The sequence below is a fragment of the Phlebotomus papatasi genome, chromosome 3 (genome assembly GCF_024763615.1).
Source record: "Phlebotomus papatasi isolate M1 chromosome 3, Ppap_2.1, whole genome shotgun sequence".
In the NCBI taxonomy this organism is placed as follows: Eukaryota; Metazoa; Arthropoda; class Insecta; order Diptera; family Psychodidae; genus Phlebotomus; species Phlebotomus papatasi.
Genome location: NC_077224.1, coordinates 31,808,824 through 31,826,008, shown reverse-complemented (window position 1 = coordinate 31,826,008; position 17,185 = coordinate 31,808,824). Strand labels below are relative to the sequence as shown.

Below are 17,185 nucleotides of genomic sequence, written 5' to 3'. Positions count from 1 at the left end.
ACAGTTTTACGCTCTTATTGTTGCCCCTTTGAGACAGTTTTTGAGCACTTGTTGAAATTGTTGTTTTAATTCAATGGTTTGTGAATATTTTTTTTAAGATGATTTTATTTGTTGCAAAACATCAAAAACTGATAAGGAATATGATCTTCAATTTATACATATGTCTATTTCGGTTGAATTAATTCAATGTCTCAGATAGAAAATTCATCCTTGATGATGTTGTGATGGATTTATGATGTTTGCATTTGCATTCTTGAAGGCACTTGCATCCACATCTCTTCCTGTTGCTTGTCCTTGTGAAGTCTAAAAAGGGGATTTGTTTTTAAGCGTTTCCTTTTTTGGTAAAGATTCACTGCTCACCTGTACTTGGTTGGTTATTGCTTTCACTTGAAGGACTTTGGGTTTTCTTGAAAATTTTAAACATTTTCTCCAACAATATTTCTGTTTTCACTCAAAGTCAACGAAAGAATGAAAAAGATATTTGCTTTCAAAATTGTTTATGCTGTATAATATTTTTTTTTTAAGTGGATTCCTGTATTGATAATGGTTGTGGTTTCCCCCAATGCAAATGATAGTCAAAGTTGAGGTTTTCTTCAAAGTTCGTTATCATCTGTATGACCAGACTGGCTTCCTTATCGAAGTTTTATATTAAGTGAAATTTGCCATGATGAAGTAATGCTGAGAGTCAGAGTCACAATGTTGAAAAAATAGACGGTATTTTAATCCCCATATTTTTATTTATTTCTATTGTTAAAAGACAAAAAGTTAAACATTGTTAAGTACAAGATTTTTTCCTGTTTTTTTTTTTGTATTTTTTTTTTTAGTATTTCCAGACAATTTTCCTTTTGTTTTCTCATACATTCAGTCTTTAATAAAGGCATTTTATTTTCCCGGAAAGTTTATTCTGTTTTTTTTTTTTGTATTTAAACTTTTAATAAATCGTTATTTTTTTATTCTTTACATTAACATTAATAAAATGTTTGTTATATTAAACAATATTTTAAGTATAAATTGTATATATAAAATTTCATATAAATATTTCTATTATTTTTGTTTTTCTTCTTTACATCTATACAAATTTTTATTTGTGTTTTTGTGTAAATATTATATAGTAATTTTAATCTCTCTTATACACAGTATAATGAGCCAAAAGAAATAATTTTTTTTGCATTAAAGACAAAAAGAATTTTGTATCAAACAAAATATGAGAGACATAGTAAAAGAATTATTCTTCATGTTCATCGGCTTCGCAGATGGACTCCTTCTGCTGCCGATTCTCACGCTTACGAATGTAAGCAATTAGTGGACGTTTCTTTTGCTCTTTGCAAAAGGGACAAGATTCTTTGCGCACCTTATCCACCACTCCTTTATTAGCAGCACTTTTATTGCCACCTGCAATCAATAAAAAAAAATACCAGTTAGATAACGATTCATATCCATTTAGTTATCAACTCAATCAATATTGGAAGAAAAGCAATTTTTAGAGATTTATTATTGTGGTTAAGGGTAGAAATGAAAAACTGAGAAGATCATTAAGTATATCTTGTGTGGTATTTCAAACAACGCCATTCAACTTATCTAGCAGGTTCTTAAGTAACAATCACGTAATTATTTCCTTCAATAAACACTTAAGTTTTTATCTGGCTATTCATAGATAAATTTATTACACAATTGCTCTATTTTTAATCATTTTAACTGGTTTTCATAGTTTTTCCTATTATAACGTAACTTATAAATAATGTAAATGAGTATGATGTGTTACACACAGAATAAACTATTTTTACTATTTGCTATATACTTTACAATTGGTGTTTTTGCACTTTGTTCTAAAATAAATTAGTAATTTGAGAACATTTGCCGATCTAAAAATACGGTTGTAATTTGGGAAATGCCTTGTTTTTATAATAAATAAATATTTTCCGGTCTTTTTAGTAAGGTCCTTGATTTGTTCTTGATTGAAATATTGCATGATATTTCCCTTTAAGCTCATTATTTAATTTAAACTTTGACAGATAAAATTGGCAGATCTTATCAATCTGACAGCTGTCATATTTTACAAAAAGTGAAGAAATACTGCTTTTAAGTTTTTAGTTAAGTTGATAAGGCTAATTGTTTTTACTTCGTGTGGTAGAAATCACTTGACACACTATCTAAAAGTACATGGAGATATGACCATGTTCTCTAAACCTTATTTCAATAAGATTCTACAATAAGCTTACAATGCGACACGTTTTCCATTGTAATCACCACATGGACCCATTTCTTATATTTTTATCAGTCAATCGAGAACATAGAAAATCCTTCCTATTCTTCCTATTCCCAATCCAAAAATTTCGTTTCTGGGCGTTCTAATTATGTAATTACGCCTAACTGAACGTCAAAGATGAAAGCAAATTCTACAAGTTTTGCGATTGACAATAGATGCATTAGATATTGATCTTTTATTTTCAGATTTTCAAAATTGTTGAAATGGTTCAAAGAGATAGAATTTCGTTAGAAAGTAAAAAAAAAATGAAGTAAAATAAAAAAAAAATGGTGTAGTTGCAAGGAAGACCTGGGCAACATTAGCCAACAAATAATTGTTTCTTGCGTATACTTTAAAAGATAAGCAAATATTTTTAACATATTAATAAATATTTTCAATAGGGTAAGTGTGCCAAATTCCGGCCAGCTTGCAATTTCAGCCACCTTTTTGGTTCCTCGAATTTCCGTGAACTTTTAGATTTTACGTACTCTAGAGATTATACAATGCAAAAGAATAACAAAAAATGTAGCTTCGACAAACGAGATGACGTGAAAGAGATATTGGAAGAATTCCTGAAGAACAAGGAACTATGAGAATGAAGGTGGTCGAAATATGGCACCAAAGCTACGTCTATATTTTTATTCATTTTAAAATGTATTAAGAATGATTTTAGAGTAAATAAAGACGGTAAACTCTTTTACAAGGTTCCAAGCAACAGTCTTACAAAACAAAGAATAAAAAAAATCAATTTGAATTTAAAATATTACATTTCAAACTTGAGACTTTGACCCTTGCATGCAACTATGCCGAAATTTGTCACACTTACCCTAAATAGGGAGGAAGGTATTTACTCTAAATTCTCTAAATATACCAGTACTTTTCTTCCTTTAAAAGGTTATCCATGACGTCCTACTGTCTAATCTTAATGCCCTAGACACAATTACGACTTTAGCCGAGAGACGGCTTAATGTAATTATAATCAAAGTAATGTTTTGAGGAAATTCCTACCAGTTTGCCACTAATTAAGCCGTTTTTATAAAGTAAAGACTTTTCAGATAGACGATTTATATTTTCATGCTAATTTTATTGTAATTTTCTCAAAGTAAGAGGTTAAAAAGATCCCGTGGAATGCAATGGTTAACCAATTAAAGTATATTTTGATTTAATGGAAAGGCCTTCGAATTCCTCACTTATTTCGTATAATTTTTAAACAAGGGATAATCTTTCAGCAATTAAATTCCATAACTTTTACACTATTTTAAAAAAGTTTTTAACTAATTAAGAATCGGTTAGTCATAAGTGAAGCGGTAAACACGAAGAATGAAAATGTGGAAATCTCATTGGGAATTTTTTATTAGATTCTTTTATTAGATTCTTATTAGTTTCTTATTAGATTCGGTCTCAGACATTTTAATTAGAATGTTATTAAATAATTGAATAGATAAGGCTTCCAGCTTCAACTTTTAGTAAATTTTGTGCAGTAATAAATTTCCTAAAATTTAGGAAATTTGTTTTTTTTAGGAATCTTAGTAGTTGTGAAAAAATAAACGCATTTTGTCACATTTTATTTGAGTATTTTAAGATATGTGGCTGTGGCAGGCAGTCGTAATATCTCCGATTTTAATCGTGGTCATCGTGGTGAATATGGTTAAAAAATTAAGAAGAAACGATCAGGCAAGCGATAAAGCTTTATTGATGTTGGTAAAATTTTTACGTTTAATTTGGTTGTGATCTAACATGTTAAGATTTAATTTTTAGTAACCCTACATTATTGAGTAAATGAAATTTTATTTAATTTTTCAAAGTAATAGTGTCTAATTTCTTTTTTTTTTAATAAAAAGCCTTAATGACTTCATAAAGAAAATGCATATATTTCTATAAATTTCTATTTACATAAATTTATATTCTATTATTTTACTGCTCGAACTCCATAGAGAAAGCTGTATAAATTAATTCCTCAATTTTTTCACCCTCCAAAATTTCCATTTTACACCCCCCCCCCCCCCACCCCCCGTGGACCACTTTTCTCAACATATTCACGTTTCAGGTGATTTCAAAGACATGTCTGAAGCGGTGGCATCCATAATCCCGAAAGCCAAAATCCCGAAAGCCAAAATCCCGAAAAGGCCAAAATCCCGAAAGCCAAAATCCCGAAATCCAAAATCCCGAATTTTTAAAATTCTGAAAGGGATGAAATTATATGGAGGAAAATGTTTAGAATAATTTTCCAAGACACAGAAGATTTCCCTTTGCCTCCAGCAAGCGCGAGTGAAATCGTGGGAGTAGCTATGACCCTTTTAAGAATTCGGGATTTTGGCTTTCGGGATTTTGGCCCATTCGGGATTTTGGCTTTCGAGATTTTGGCGTTCGGGATTTTGGCTTTCGGGATTTTGGCTTTCGGGATTTTGACCGGGACCCGTCTGAAGTATCCTCCAATAAATCGACCTAAGGATCGTTATCATGCCCCTCATTTCTCCCCCACCCTCTCCTTCCCCTTCAAAACCATGTTCTTTGGGATTGTTCGGAATGGTGCGATTTTTTTTCATTATTGGATATGTTTTCTAGGGGTCGCAGTCAAAATCCCGAAAGTCAAAATCCCGAAAGCCAAAATCTCGAAAGCCAAAATCCCGAAGGCCAAAATCCCGAAGGCCAAAATCCCGAATTCTTAAAGATGTTATAGCTACTCCCATTGCACAAACTCTTGCTGGAGGCAAAGGGAAATTTTCTGTGTCTTGGAAAATTATTCTACACATCCTCTATTTTATATAATTTCATCCCTTTAAAGATTTTGAACATTCGGGATTTTAGCTTTTGGGATTTTAGCGTTCGGAATTTTGGCTTTCGGGCTTTTAGCTGCCTCCGGTTTTTTTTCTTTTCAGATTACCCAAGCGGACAAATCGTACTTATACGAAAATTCCGTTGAAGCATTCCTAATACCGGGTTTTTCAAGATCATAAGTTAGAAAGGTTCTAGAGAACGCATTTTTCATTTGAATGGTATCGTGTTTAGGTCCCTTGGAAAGGTCTTGGAATTCCTGACAAGCTTGAGCCAATTCCAATTGGTTATGAATCAGTTCATAACCAATAATTAATTTTAATCCGAAATTCAATTATATTACTCCTAAGATATTTTGGGAAATATTTTGAGTGATTTACACGATTTATAAATCAGTAATGAACTGGTTATGAACAGATAAATAATTTTTGTCCGAAAATCAATTTTATTACTCTTAAAACTAATTTTGCCAATCTTTTGAGAGATTTATGAATGTGTTGAAATCAATGGTGAATAGGTAAATGGAAAATGATGTGAAAGTAAGGGAGACTGGGGCAAAAAATCACAAAACGGATATTTTATTTTTTTTACAAGCTACCCGAGCACCTCCAAAATTTCGTATTAGCACAGTTTTATAGGAAATTTACCGCTCTACAACTTTGTGAAAGTAATTTTCCTCTATTTTGTAAGGAAATACGTTTATCGAGCCAATTTCAAAAAGCTAATTTTGTGACTATTCTTAAAAATGCTGGGGCAAATAGTACCAGACATTGGGTATTATCATATTTTGATACGCTTCATTACAGGCTTCCGTAAATTTGAAAAAATACTTAGAGGACATATTTTCATAGAAAATTTATTCATCTACATCTTTGTAAAACACCGTTTCCTCTGCGAGAAATGTGAGAAAACGAGAAAAGGGTTTTTCAAGCTATTTTAGAAAAAAAAAACACACAAAAGACTGCAAATCGTTTGACCAATGCAAACAACAAGCGGCGACACATGATAATGACGTTTCTTTTCACCGTGAGACATCAGAAATTGCTTCGCTTTTTTGTTACTTTTTGCTCTATACCTTTTGTTACTTTTTACCCCAAGTGGGCATTTTTAATAAAAGGATTTCTGAGGAAAGGAACCTTTGTGAAATTCTAAAATGGATAGCGAATTCGTATTCAAAGAATCCAAATTATTTAGAAAATATTCACCAGTGCATCAATTTTGGAAAATAAGTAGGTAATAATTGTTATCTTCTGCAAGGAAAATATTTCAAAAATAAGGCTAAAAATTTTGATATTTTTTATTTTCTAAATTCCTTGATCGAATTCTAAGAAAGACATTGAAGAAGGTCAATGGAGGCTATCTATAAAAAAATTGAGCCGATATCTTTTTTACCTTGGAAGATATTGAATTTTGAATTTTTCGATTTGTGACTTTTTGCCCCAATCTCCGCTATTTTTGAGATACTTGTTATATTGTACTTTGTTTCGTGGTTAAATAATTGTGAAAAATATGACGAATATTGAAGGAAGGGGATGAAGTGTAAGAAAAAACTGAACATAAAAACAAACATTGTGGATTCAATAAAACCGATAAAATGTTAATAAAATTTTCTGTGAAGAAGGATGATAAGAAAAGAAACTTAAGACGACTTGATAAAATAATGAGTACTTTCTCTTATCAGCATTTTTTGCAGAGCTGCGAGATTGAATGTTATTTAATTAATTGCATACATCTATCTGTATGTGCCACATCTAAAACTACGCAATTTCTGCTATTTGCTAAGCACGTTGCTTCAGGTTGTATTTTTTTTTATTATGTATATAGTAAACTATGTATAACTGAATGAAAATATTTTGAAGAGAAAATTCTCTGAGAGAATAATACACAGAGAAGATGGTTTGTAGTATTATTACATCAATACTTGCACACAAAACTGTAATCAAAACCATGAAATATCCGAATGTTGTACGATAAAGTTCCGAATGATTGTAGTTTTTATTCTTCTACGCACTATGTTTATTGAAAGTTGCGTATGCTTCTCCTTTAGCTTCTCTTCTATTTTACTTTCTTATCCTCACGTTCGGTTTTTTTTACGGTGTAGCAATGCTCGTGCCACGCCTGAAGAACTAAACTACTCCCATAAAAGTATTTTTGCTGCATTATATATAAAGAAAGTACAATGCACTTTATCGTGTCGCAATGGGCTATTTTTAATACTATTTTTTTTATCCACTTTTGTATCATATTACAAGGTAGAATTAATACAATGTTGTCGCACAAAGAGATGATATTATATGGATTTAAAAAAAAAAGGGAAAGGCACCAAATGCCATATAACTTGATTGTATGTTCACCTTGATTGTAATAGGAGTTGGCAGCTGAGGACGATGCATTGGCGGAGGGCTTAAAGGAAGACTCGAGGGTGCCATAGGGAAATTTCTCAAAATCCCTGTAGACTGGATTACGCATTGAGGAGTAGCTCATGCAATCGCCCAAATATACATTGTAGACATCCATTTTTTCTTCGTTTCTTCTGTTTTTACTCCCACTTGGTCACAGTTTTTTTTTGTTGTTGTTCAATGGCGTTGTTGCTCGCTTTTTGATGCTTTTTTTGGTATTTATCTGGTATTTTTGACGTCGTTTGTTGCTAAACCAGAACCATTTCTGCTTTTGCGTTTTCAGAAATTTTGTTTACAAGTATCTTATTTCAATTTTTCTCAACTAAATACTTTGTCTTTTTACACACTATTTTAGTTTCATACAATTCTCACAAATGGTTAATCGAATTGAATTTAGTCTGGCGTCTCTTTGATTGAACCCAGAGTCTATTGACCCAAAATCGAACGATGAAAATATAAAATATTAAAATATTTTATTAAAAAAAATAGTAGATAAATTCACAAGAATCAAAAAGGAAATTCTTGAATTTACAAATTTGGTTTACGTGCTACCAGTCACAACTTGACTCTTTCACGTTTGATGTGAAACTGAAATTAACATATAAAAGCCCAAAGAGAGCAGGAACGAGGCCGTTTGCCATGTAGTGTTAGTAGACTTGAGATTACCATTTACACTACCATCTTCATCCGCGGTGTATTGCTGTATGTGTATGCAATGCTACTAAAAATGTTTCTCCATAATAAAATTTTACAACGTGAATTTGTATTGCAGTTTTTATCTCGTGGTGGCTCAATGAACGTTATAGAGACTTCTCAACAAATTTCCTGTTTATTAGGCTTTGTTTTTGTCGTTTTTATAGTGCATTTTTTTTAGTTAAGTACATAATTTTGTAATTTGACTGTGGCAAAATTGGGTAGTCTTTCGGTGAAAATTGTCAGTAATGACTCCGGCACACATTTTAGATCAGGAAAATTTCATGAAGTCGAAATTCGAATCCTTTTCTTTCTCACATGTTTTCCATATGACTATCTCATTCTTTCGCACAGCAAATTCGATTGAGCTAAATTGAATTTGGTGTGATGTTTAAAAGAAGAAGAAGAGTACAATAGAATGAGATAGACATATTCAAAGCATGTGAGAAAGAAAAGGATGCGAATTTCGACTTCATGAAATTTTCCTGATCTAAAAGGTGTTCCGAAGCCATAAAAAAATTAAATTTGGTCAATAAAAATTGCAAGGTTAAAAAAATCAAGCTGGTCATAATAATTATCCAAACAGTACAATAGTCAATTTAGTCAGTTATAAGAAGTTGCTTTGATCAGCGAACCAAAAAAGAAATGTTATGGTCAGTAAAACAATCTATTTTAGCCAGTAAAAAAGGGGATTTCATTCAATAATGGCTACAGCACAACTTTTAGATCTGGAAAAATTCGTAAAATTAAAATTCACATCTTTGTTACTCTCAAACACTTTGCATAGGTCCATCTCATTTTTTCCCACTCAAAATTAGATTGAACTAAATTAAATTTGGTGTTATGTTCAAAAGAAGAAGAAGAAGAGTGCAAAAGAATAAGATTGACTTATGCAAACAATTTTGATTTTATGAAATTTGCATGATCTAAAAAGTATACCAACGCCATAAAAAAAATGGATCAGAAAGAATTGTATTGTGTCAGTAAAATAGTCGATTTTAGTCAAAAATTGAACGATTTTGACCCGTTAAAAATTGAATTTTGGTCAGCAAAATTCCATGAAGTCAAAATTCGAATCCCTTTCTTTTTCACATGCTTCGCATTGGTATGTCTATCTCATTTTCTCACACTCTTCTTCTTTTATCACACCAAATTCAATTTAGCTCAATCGAATTTGGTATGCGAAAGAATGAGATAGTCATATGCAATACATGTGAGACAGGGATGCGAACTTCGACTTCATGAAATTTTTCTGATCTAAAACGTCTGCCAGAACCATAAAGGCTTACTAATATCTCATTCTTTCACGCTCCAAATTCAATTGAGCTAAATTGAATTTGTTGTGATGTTTAAAAGAAGAAGAAGATTACGAAAGAACGAGATACACATATGCATAGCGTGTGAGAAGAAAAGAGATTCGAATTTCCACTTCATGAAATTTTCCTTAATCTAAAAGATGAGCGAGGGCATTAAAATTAACATTAACCCTTTAAGGACGATTGGAACACCGGTGTCCCATAATGAAAATAATTTTTCTTGCCTATTGTTATTGTTATTTTTCTTATGTTTGTATGTAATTGCAAAGTAGAAGGTTGAAGGAATCTAGGATATTTTTTGAAAATCTCCAGTTATTTGCTATATAGTAAATATTTAAGCTCAAAAATGGTGAATTTTTAAATTCTCTTGATTATATTTATTTTTTATACTTCCATTTTTTTTAGGCAAGTCCCCTTTGGCAATAAAAACTACAATACTCATATGTAATATTTTTAATTAAAGCGAAAATTATTATTCATTGGTATTGTCAGAAAAATTATTTAAATTTTTGGGCTATTTTTGTCCCTATCGTTCATAAGAAGCACAAAATACACCGAATCAGACTCTGTTGGACTTTCCAAGGTTAGATGTAAGGCTTATAATTGATTATGTTTCTCAGCTTAATTGTTATTGTTGTTTTACAGTCCGTAAAAAGTGTCTCGTCGTTAAAGGGTTAAATGTTAAGAGCAAATTTTGCTCTTTATAACTTTGAAAACAGTAACATAATCACGAAAGCTTTAGTAAAGGAAGAATAAAGAGTGTTTTGGTGTTTTGCTATCTCTCGTACCATCTTAGGTGCTAATTGTATAAATTATCCTCGTGCTAAGGGATTCTAATTGTTTAAACTCATTTATTTTGTAGATTTAAGTAGTTTACTGATCAAACTGATTTATTTACTGATCAAATTGAATTTATTTACTAACCAAAAGTGATTGTTTCCTTTTGTGGCGATAGCAGCGCTGGCACACATATTCCGTTTAATGAAATTTGATCGATTGAAATTGTAACTCTTCCTCTTTCAAACTAAATTTAATAGTCTCTTTCTGTCAAATGAAAATTAAAATTGAAAATTCAATTGTAATTTCAATTTTTATTTGGCAGAGAGAGGCAAATGTATATAATTTCAGTTTTAAAAAATAAGAGTCTATTGAATTTAGAATTTTTTAATGATCAAACTTTTTATTTTACTGACTGAAATGGTTTTTCACGACAACAAAAGTTGTCTCAGTTTCTTCTTTTCTCTCAAAATTGTATTTAGCTGAATTGAATTTAGTGTGATGTTCCAAAGGTGAAGATGAATTGGAAACAGAGTGGGTTAATGCACAACGCATAATAATTTTTGTTTAGTAAACATGTTTTTGACATTTCAATGAGAGTGAATGAAACATAGATCTAGTCATCTCGCTCATTCTAATGGGAAATTTTGAAAACATGTTTACAAACAAAAGTTATTGTGCGCTGGTCATAAGTAAGGCAAAACGTCTGAGAAAGGAATGTGAAATTTGATTTCACGATATTTTCCTAATCTAAAAGGTGTATCATCATTCATCACCATTATTGGGTACATTCGAATTTCTTACAGACAGTTATAATTAAGCACCTCATTTTAGTGCTCGAACTCAAAAGAGAACAGTTGTTGTATAATCCACTTGTTTTTCAACTTGTGACACTACTAGTGGCCAAACGGTAAGAGATATCGTGTTCCGGTCTTACACGCCCCCCCCCCACCCCATATGTCAATAGTATCTAGGAGCGGCTTTATTCCTTTGTCCCATCGCCCCCTCCTTCTCCTTTAAAACCATGCCTATTTTTCAACCGATTTATTTAAATTTTGATTTTTTTGAAAGATCTTGAAATTTCCAGCCCGGATGCATCGGTCACAATCGATAATTAATCGATAAATTACCCGTAAATGATATTACTTTCTCGAATTTACTTTTTTATCTGTCTGTATGCTTGTTACAGTAGACTCTCTCTCAATTGGACATTTGGGGCCAAATGTCAGATTGAGAAATTTAGGCGTCAAAGTCATTGTAAATTCCACAAAAAGCGCTCAATTATAAAAAATCATGATAAAATAAGAGTAATTATAGCGAATTTGAGCAAATTTGCTTCAAAATTAAATGTGAAAGTTGTTAACAACATTTTTCACCCAATTGAGAAAGAGTCCAATTGAATGAAAGTCCACTGTACTCATGCTAAAATATTCTAAAATGTGCTTTTCTTAAGCATTTTTTTTTTATTTCAGAGTGTTTTTTTTTTAAATTTTATGAATCATTTTAATCAGTAGTAAACCAGTATGCACCCAAAAACCAAAAACTATTAAATACAGTTTTAAAAATCGACGAAAAATTTTAGATGTTTTTAATAGCCTTCCTTTCCCTTATATTTCTGAAATTCTTTTGTGTCTATGCAATATAGAAAAGAGATCAAAGTTCCACAAATAAAAAGTTGTTTACAGTATTTTCTTGTGAGAAAACAGAATTAGACCAAAGAAAGAATGATTCTTTGGGGAAAAATGTGAATTTTTGTGCTAAATTGTACGTAAATCATTTGATGATTTTACGTTAATATAATATTGACCATAAAGCAGAAATATTCGTCATGCTGTTTGTGAAATCCATAATATTTTACTAAAAAATTAATAGTTTATTTTACCATTTTTTGGGCAAAAATAGAACGTTTTTTTTGTTATTTTTCTTGAATGTTCTGACGTCTTTAACAAATTTTTTCTTCCTGATTGCATACGCTTTGTCTGTTTTTTCTTATGATTAAAAGAACGTAATAAGACTTTTGATAAGGTAAAAGAGAAACTTCCACGTCGCCCAAAAAAAAAATGATATAAAGATTTTGATAAGATACGGGGAAAAGGTTGGAATTGATGTGTTTGTAAATTGAAAAGCAATATAAAATTAGAAAATTATAGAACTTTGTACTAAGCAATTTACAGTGGGGTCATTAAAAAAAATGATTAGCTTGATTTATATATTTTTTTATCGAATTTTTGGATCTTACAGGAGAATTTGGGTGGCAATTCCAAGACCGTGATGTTAGCCACGATTTCACCGGCTAGCATTCATTTGGAGGAGACTCTTGCCACATTACGATATGCCTGCCAGGCTCGGGCTATTGTTAACCGCGTTAAGGTGAATGAAGATCCACATGATAAGATCATCAGGGAATTGAGGGCAGAAGTGGAACGGTTGCAAGTGCTACAGCAGGACTATGAACGTCAACGACAGAGACAAACAGTGGCAGACGCTGGAACAGTTAGGCATATTGTGATTGAGACATCAAGTGCAGTGGATGAGCAAGAATTGGAGAGGCTACGGAGGGAATTGCAGCAGTCTAAACAGGAATTAGCCAAAGCACAGAGATCCTGGATGGATCGACTGAACGAGGCTGAAAGCATTCGAAAGAGTGAGATGGAAATGCTAAAGCGAAAAGGACTTACACTGAATACAGATAGATCTCGCAAAGAACCGTGCCTTGTAAACTTGGATCCGGATCATATTCTTTCGGGAACTCTCGTTTATCCCCTTCCGCTTGGTCTTGTTAAAATAGGCAGGCATCATCCAACATCCAAGGATCAACCAGATATCATCTTGGAGGGCCCTTTGGTTGCATTCAATCATTGGTAAGTTTTTTTGTTTGTTTTCAAAGAAAAGAATAGTGCTCGCAACAAAAAAAATAACGATTCCTCAAATTGAGATCATATTTTTTATTAGGTCTATTGTGCCATCTTTGATAAAGAACATCAATAAATTATCTGATAGAGCAAAAGCGATAAAACAATTAACTTTCGCATTCAATTCTTTGAATCCTATAAGAATCGTATTGGAGTTTTTGTCTTCTATAAATAAAGAACGAGTTCACTGATATCAAATTCATAATAATCCATATAACAGATAATCATGCGTTAAATATATATAAGAAGAGATACTTTATTGTACGCTAGATTTTAGTTTATATTCTGCCGTGAAACATTTAGCAAGTAAAATTTATGAAGATGTTCATAAAATTTCCACTAGCAAATTGGTAAGGGTCAAATTATATTTCAAATAAACATCTCTAATTGCAAGAAAAAAAAACTTACAGAGGTAAGGGTTTTTAGCAGTTGTGGAATTTGAGTAAATAATCACGTGGAGGCCAATAACAAATTTGGTTTTTAGTACATTTGCTATTTTGTCCCAATACATTGCGTGAGTATTTTGCATCATTTCTTATAGTATTTTTTTTTTAGAGAAAATTATATATTTTTGTGTAAATCGTATATAATCAATATAACAGTAAATAATTTTTCAACATGGTTGAATCTTTCAATTTTTACCAAAATTGAACTGCTTTGAACCAGAAAAGTCACGTGAATTTGTGGTCATGAACTGTTTTTTTTTTATTATCATCTCTAAAAGAAACTCTTCATTTATTATTTCTTATGTAGCTCATGGGAAGTGTGAAGATTAATTGAAAGATCTTACCTTCATTTTCAATTAACCATAATCGATTGAGTATCGGAATAATTGAACGCATTGTCTCTTTAGCACAAAAGACAAACAAATAACTGCGGAAATACAAATTATTGCGGTATTTGATCATTTATATCGATTTCCCGTTTCTTATTGCTTGAACTCAAAGAGAAAGCAGTTATATAAACGTCTTCTTTTTTTTAACTCGCCACCATCCTGAAGGTTAAACGGTAAAAGATATCAACTTTCAGTCTTCGATGACCCCCAATAAAAAGAAAGCAATATCTCTAAACGTTTTTTTCTTTTCCATCCACCCCCCTTTTTTGTTTTTCTCAAAATTGGCCCAAGCTTTTCTAATAATTTTCGGATAGGGTGGAGTAACCACTTATCGCCACTTTTAGGAAAATGTGAAATTAATTTGATTACAACTTTTGAACCCTTATTATAAGATAATTCAATTTTGACACAAACTTATTGAGATGTATTGGCTGAATTGCTGATTGTATTGGTGAACGAATTCCACCAAATACACAGCAAAATCTCTTTGGCCCTTAATCTAGACTTGACGATCATTTAAGCCGGCTCATCACGCTTGGTCCAGATTTTTTTTCGATTGTTGTTCTCGTATATGACCCATGTTGCACCGCTTTCATCTATTTCAAAAATGTGTCGATTGCGTTGCGTTTTATCGCAGAATGATAGACATCAATTCGTTTCAAAAGGTTCTTTTGCGACAATTCGTATGGCACTATAGCTTCTTTCTGAGACTAATCTTATGATTTTATCGACATTTTTAACAATTTACATTTTCAATGGTTACTGAGGCTTTGTTTAGGCTTTAAAATTCAGAATTAGGAAACAATGATCGCACAAATATGAATATTTCAAAATTTCAAACTTTGAGCCTCTATATCTAGGTAAATGCTTAACATAGACTGTAACATAGATATATTCTGAAAAGGCCTTAATATCAACCACAACATACTAAAATTCCAATCCAATTGGACCAGTTTTAGGTTTTGACAGTTATTCAAAATGGCGGACAGAAACGTCAAATCAAGATGGCGACCACCTCAACTTGTAGATCTCGTGCATCTTACCCTTAGATGTAAAGATCTTCATTGTCGTTTACTATCAGAAATTGTTGATTTTTTGGTATTTATTAAAAAGTGCAAAGTCACCCGCAACGACGGTACTAAAGCAATGATCTTAACGATCGTAATCAAATAGTAGATACAATTTTCTGCAACAAAAGCACTACATTGACTACATTTCATATTAGCAAAAGAGAAGAATCTAGCAAGATTTCTGCTCTAATATTTATATCTGATTTATTTTGTCAAAATCTATCCAATTTTTACATTTTTCTTTTTCACCTAACAAATTCTATGTTCTTCTTTACCGAAAGAACCATCTCAATTTGCAAGAATATTGCATTTCTTGTTGTAATATCTTGATTTCTTCTTCTGGAGAGTTTTGGGCCATGCAAATACCTTTAATTTGCCTCATTGATAAGTAAGATCGGTTGAGTAGAATCATTGTCTTTGGATCCAAAGACAATGGTGGAATTGAAGTGACGAACATTAAAGTGCCCCGAAAAATGATAAAAGAGCATTTTGCCTATCTTACAGGGGCAAACAATAATTTTGTTGAGTAAAAATTGAGGAATTGTTTAAATTTATTGCGGCATCTTAGCAAAGTAAGCTTAGCAATCTCCCTTACGTTTTTTTTTTCAAGTTCCATCGAGAACACCCATGGAATCCTCTTCTTAACACCTTCGTCCCTGGAATTTGAGACTTTTGTGAATGGTCAGTTGATTGTTGAGCAGATAGAACTGCATCACGGCGATCGGGTGGTCATTGGAGGATCGCACTATTTTCGTGTCTCAAATCCTAGTGAAGGGATTTCTGCTGGTGTTTCATTTGACTTCCATCAAGCTCACCAGGAGATCCAGGAGACACAGGAGAGACGTCTGCGTGAGGAGGTGAATGCGGTAAAGCGGAGTGCTGAGAAGGAGATGCAGGAGGAATTGGATACGTTGCAGCGTGAAGTGGAGAGATTGAAGAGTCGAAAGGAATTTGTGGAGGCTGAATTGGAGATTCTCAAGGTTTATACGGAGATGCCTGAAGAGGAAGTTGTACCCAGTCGGTATAAGTCCAATCTGCTGGATGATCTGCAGAATATCATGACACGTCCCAGTGAGGATTCCCTCCACAAGATTCAGTTGCACGTGAAGGAGGCAACACAGAGATGTCGGGACATTGGACTGATGGACTATGAATTCCGACAGAGTCAGGTTTGCGATGAATTGGGATTATTTAGGGCTGTGGTGAATATTGTGGATAGAGGAAAGCGTCAAGTGGCTGAATGGCCACCGGCGCGTCTTGAAGTGTGGCTGAATATGATGAGAGAGGCTGAAATGGAGCCAGCAAAAGTATTTGACTGTATGGAGATGGATTGGAAGCCTTTGGATGAAACCAATGAGAATGCTCTCAATGAATCCATTAATTCTGGAAAGAGGATTTCATTGAATTTGAGTGGTCGTATGGGCAATAGAACTCCACCATCCCGAAAGACGGCAAATGTCAAGCCAGCTCTAAGGGCATTCCATTCGTCAGTACAGAAGAAACTCTTTGCTGAGAGCCCTAATGAAAACATTTCTCCCCTCAGTGAACGTTTGCAGACTCCTGGAGATTTTGTCAGTGCAGCCAGACCCTTCCTCAGGGATCTCAATGTAGCCACAAATTGCCTGAGAAATCTCTGTCACGATGATCGAGTGTCCAGCAGAAGTCGACAGTTTCTCACTCTGATCGATCATATGGACAATATTGTGGGACAGATGACACAACTCCTCAGGGAGGAAGACTCAAATGCCAAGACTCCAAAGACTCCAAAATCCGTGAGGTTCCTTCTAGATTAATGGAATGGATATATTTGGTAGTGAATTCCACCTCGAATATTTTGGCAAATAAGTTAAAGAAGCTTTTCTAAATTGCTTGGCCTGCTTGGCCTATCTTTTGAAATTTTCCAGTTTTGATTTACGTTCTTATGAATAAAGAATTTCATATCCTTCAAATTATGCAGTTTGAAGTTTGATTTTTTTTTAATGGAGTTAGGCTAATACAAATTTTTGGTTTTTTAAATCTTCATGAAACGTTACAAAGACAACTCATGTTTAAATAAGAATTTTTTGAGTACTTGCGAGTTTAATAAACGCATACGCCGATTAAAAAAAGAATTAAAAGTAAGTTCAGTTTTATAATTTAGGTCTTATGCTTTTGTTTAAATTC

General features: G+C 32.7%; 2 protein-coding genes across 2 annotated transcripts in view; one reads left to right on the top strand and one right to left on the bottom strand.

The window, feature by feature from the left end:
* LOC129805270 (kinesin-like protein KIF14) overlaps positions 1-16,971 on the top strand; it is a 35,944-nt gene extending 18,973 nt beyond the window's left edge. Inside the window, exons 3-4 of the mRNA XM_055853070.1 lie at positions 12,447-13,066; positions 15,633-16,971. Coding sequence (XP_055709045.1) covers positions 12,447-13,066; positions 15,633-16,815 — 1,803 coding nt within the window. The 3' untranslated portion in view covers positions 16,816-16,971. The remainder of the gene's footprint in view (positions 1-12,446; positions 13,067-15,632) is intronic.
* Positions 718-8,022, bottom strand: LOC129805294 (uncharacterized). The gene is made up of 2 exons (XM_055853116.1): positions 7,375-8,022; positions 718-1,392 (listed from the first exon to the last, which is right to left on the bottom strand). The coding sequence occupies exons 1-2, from the start codon at positions 7,535-7,537 to the stop codon at positions 1,226-1,228; spliced, it is 330 nt and encodes a 109-aa protein (XP_055709091.1). The 5' UTR covers positions 7,538-8,022; the 3' UTR covers positions 718-1,225.
* Positions 16,972-17,185: the final 214 nt, after the last annotated feature.

Bases quoted from the DNA above. Each gene is read 5' to 3' on its own strand.
- LOC129805294 (XM_055853116.1), bottom strand. From the start codon at position 7,537: ATGGATGTCTACAATGTATATTTGGGCGATTGCATGAGCTACTCCTCA. The intron at 1,393-7,374 runs GTGAACATACAA...TATTGATTGCAG, and splicing joins CAACTCCTATTACAATCAAG to GTGGCAATAAAAGTGCTGCT.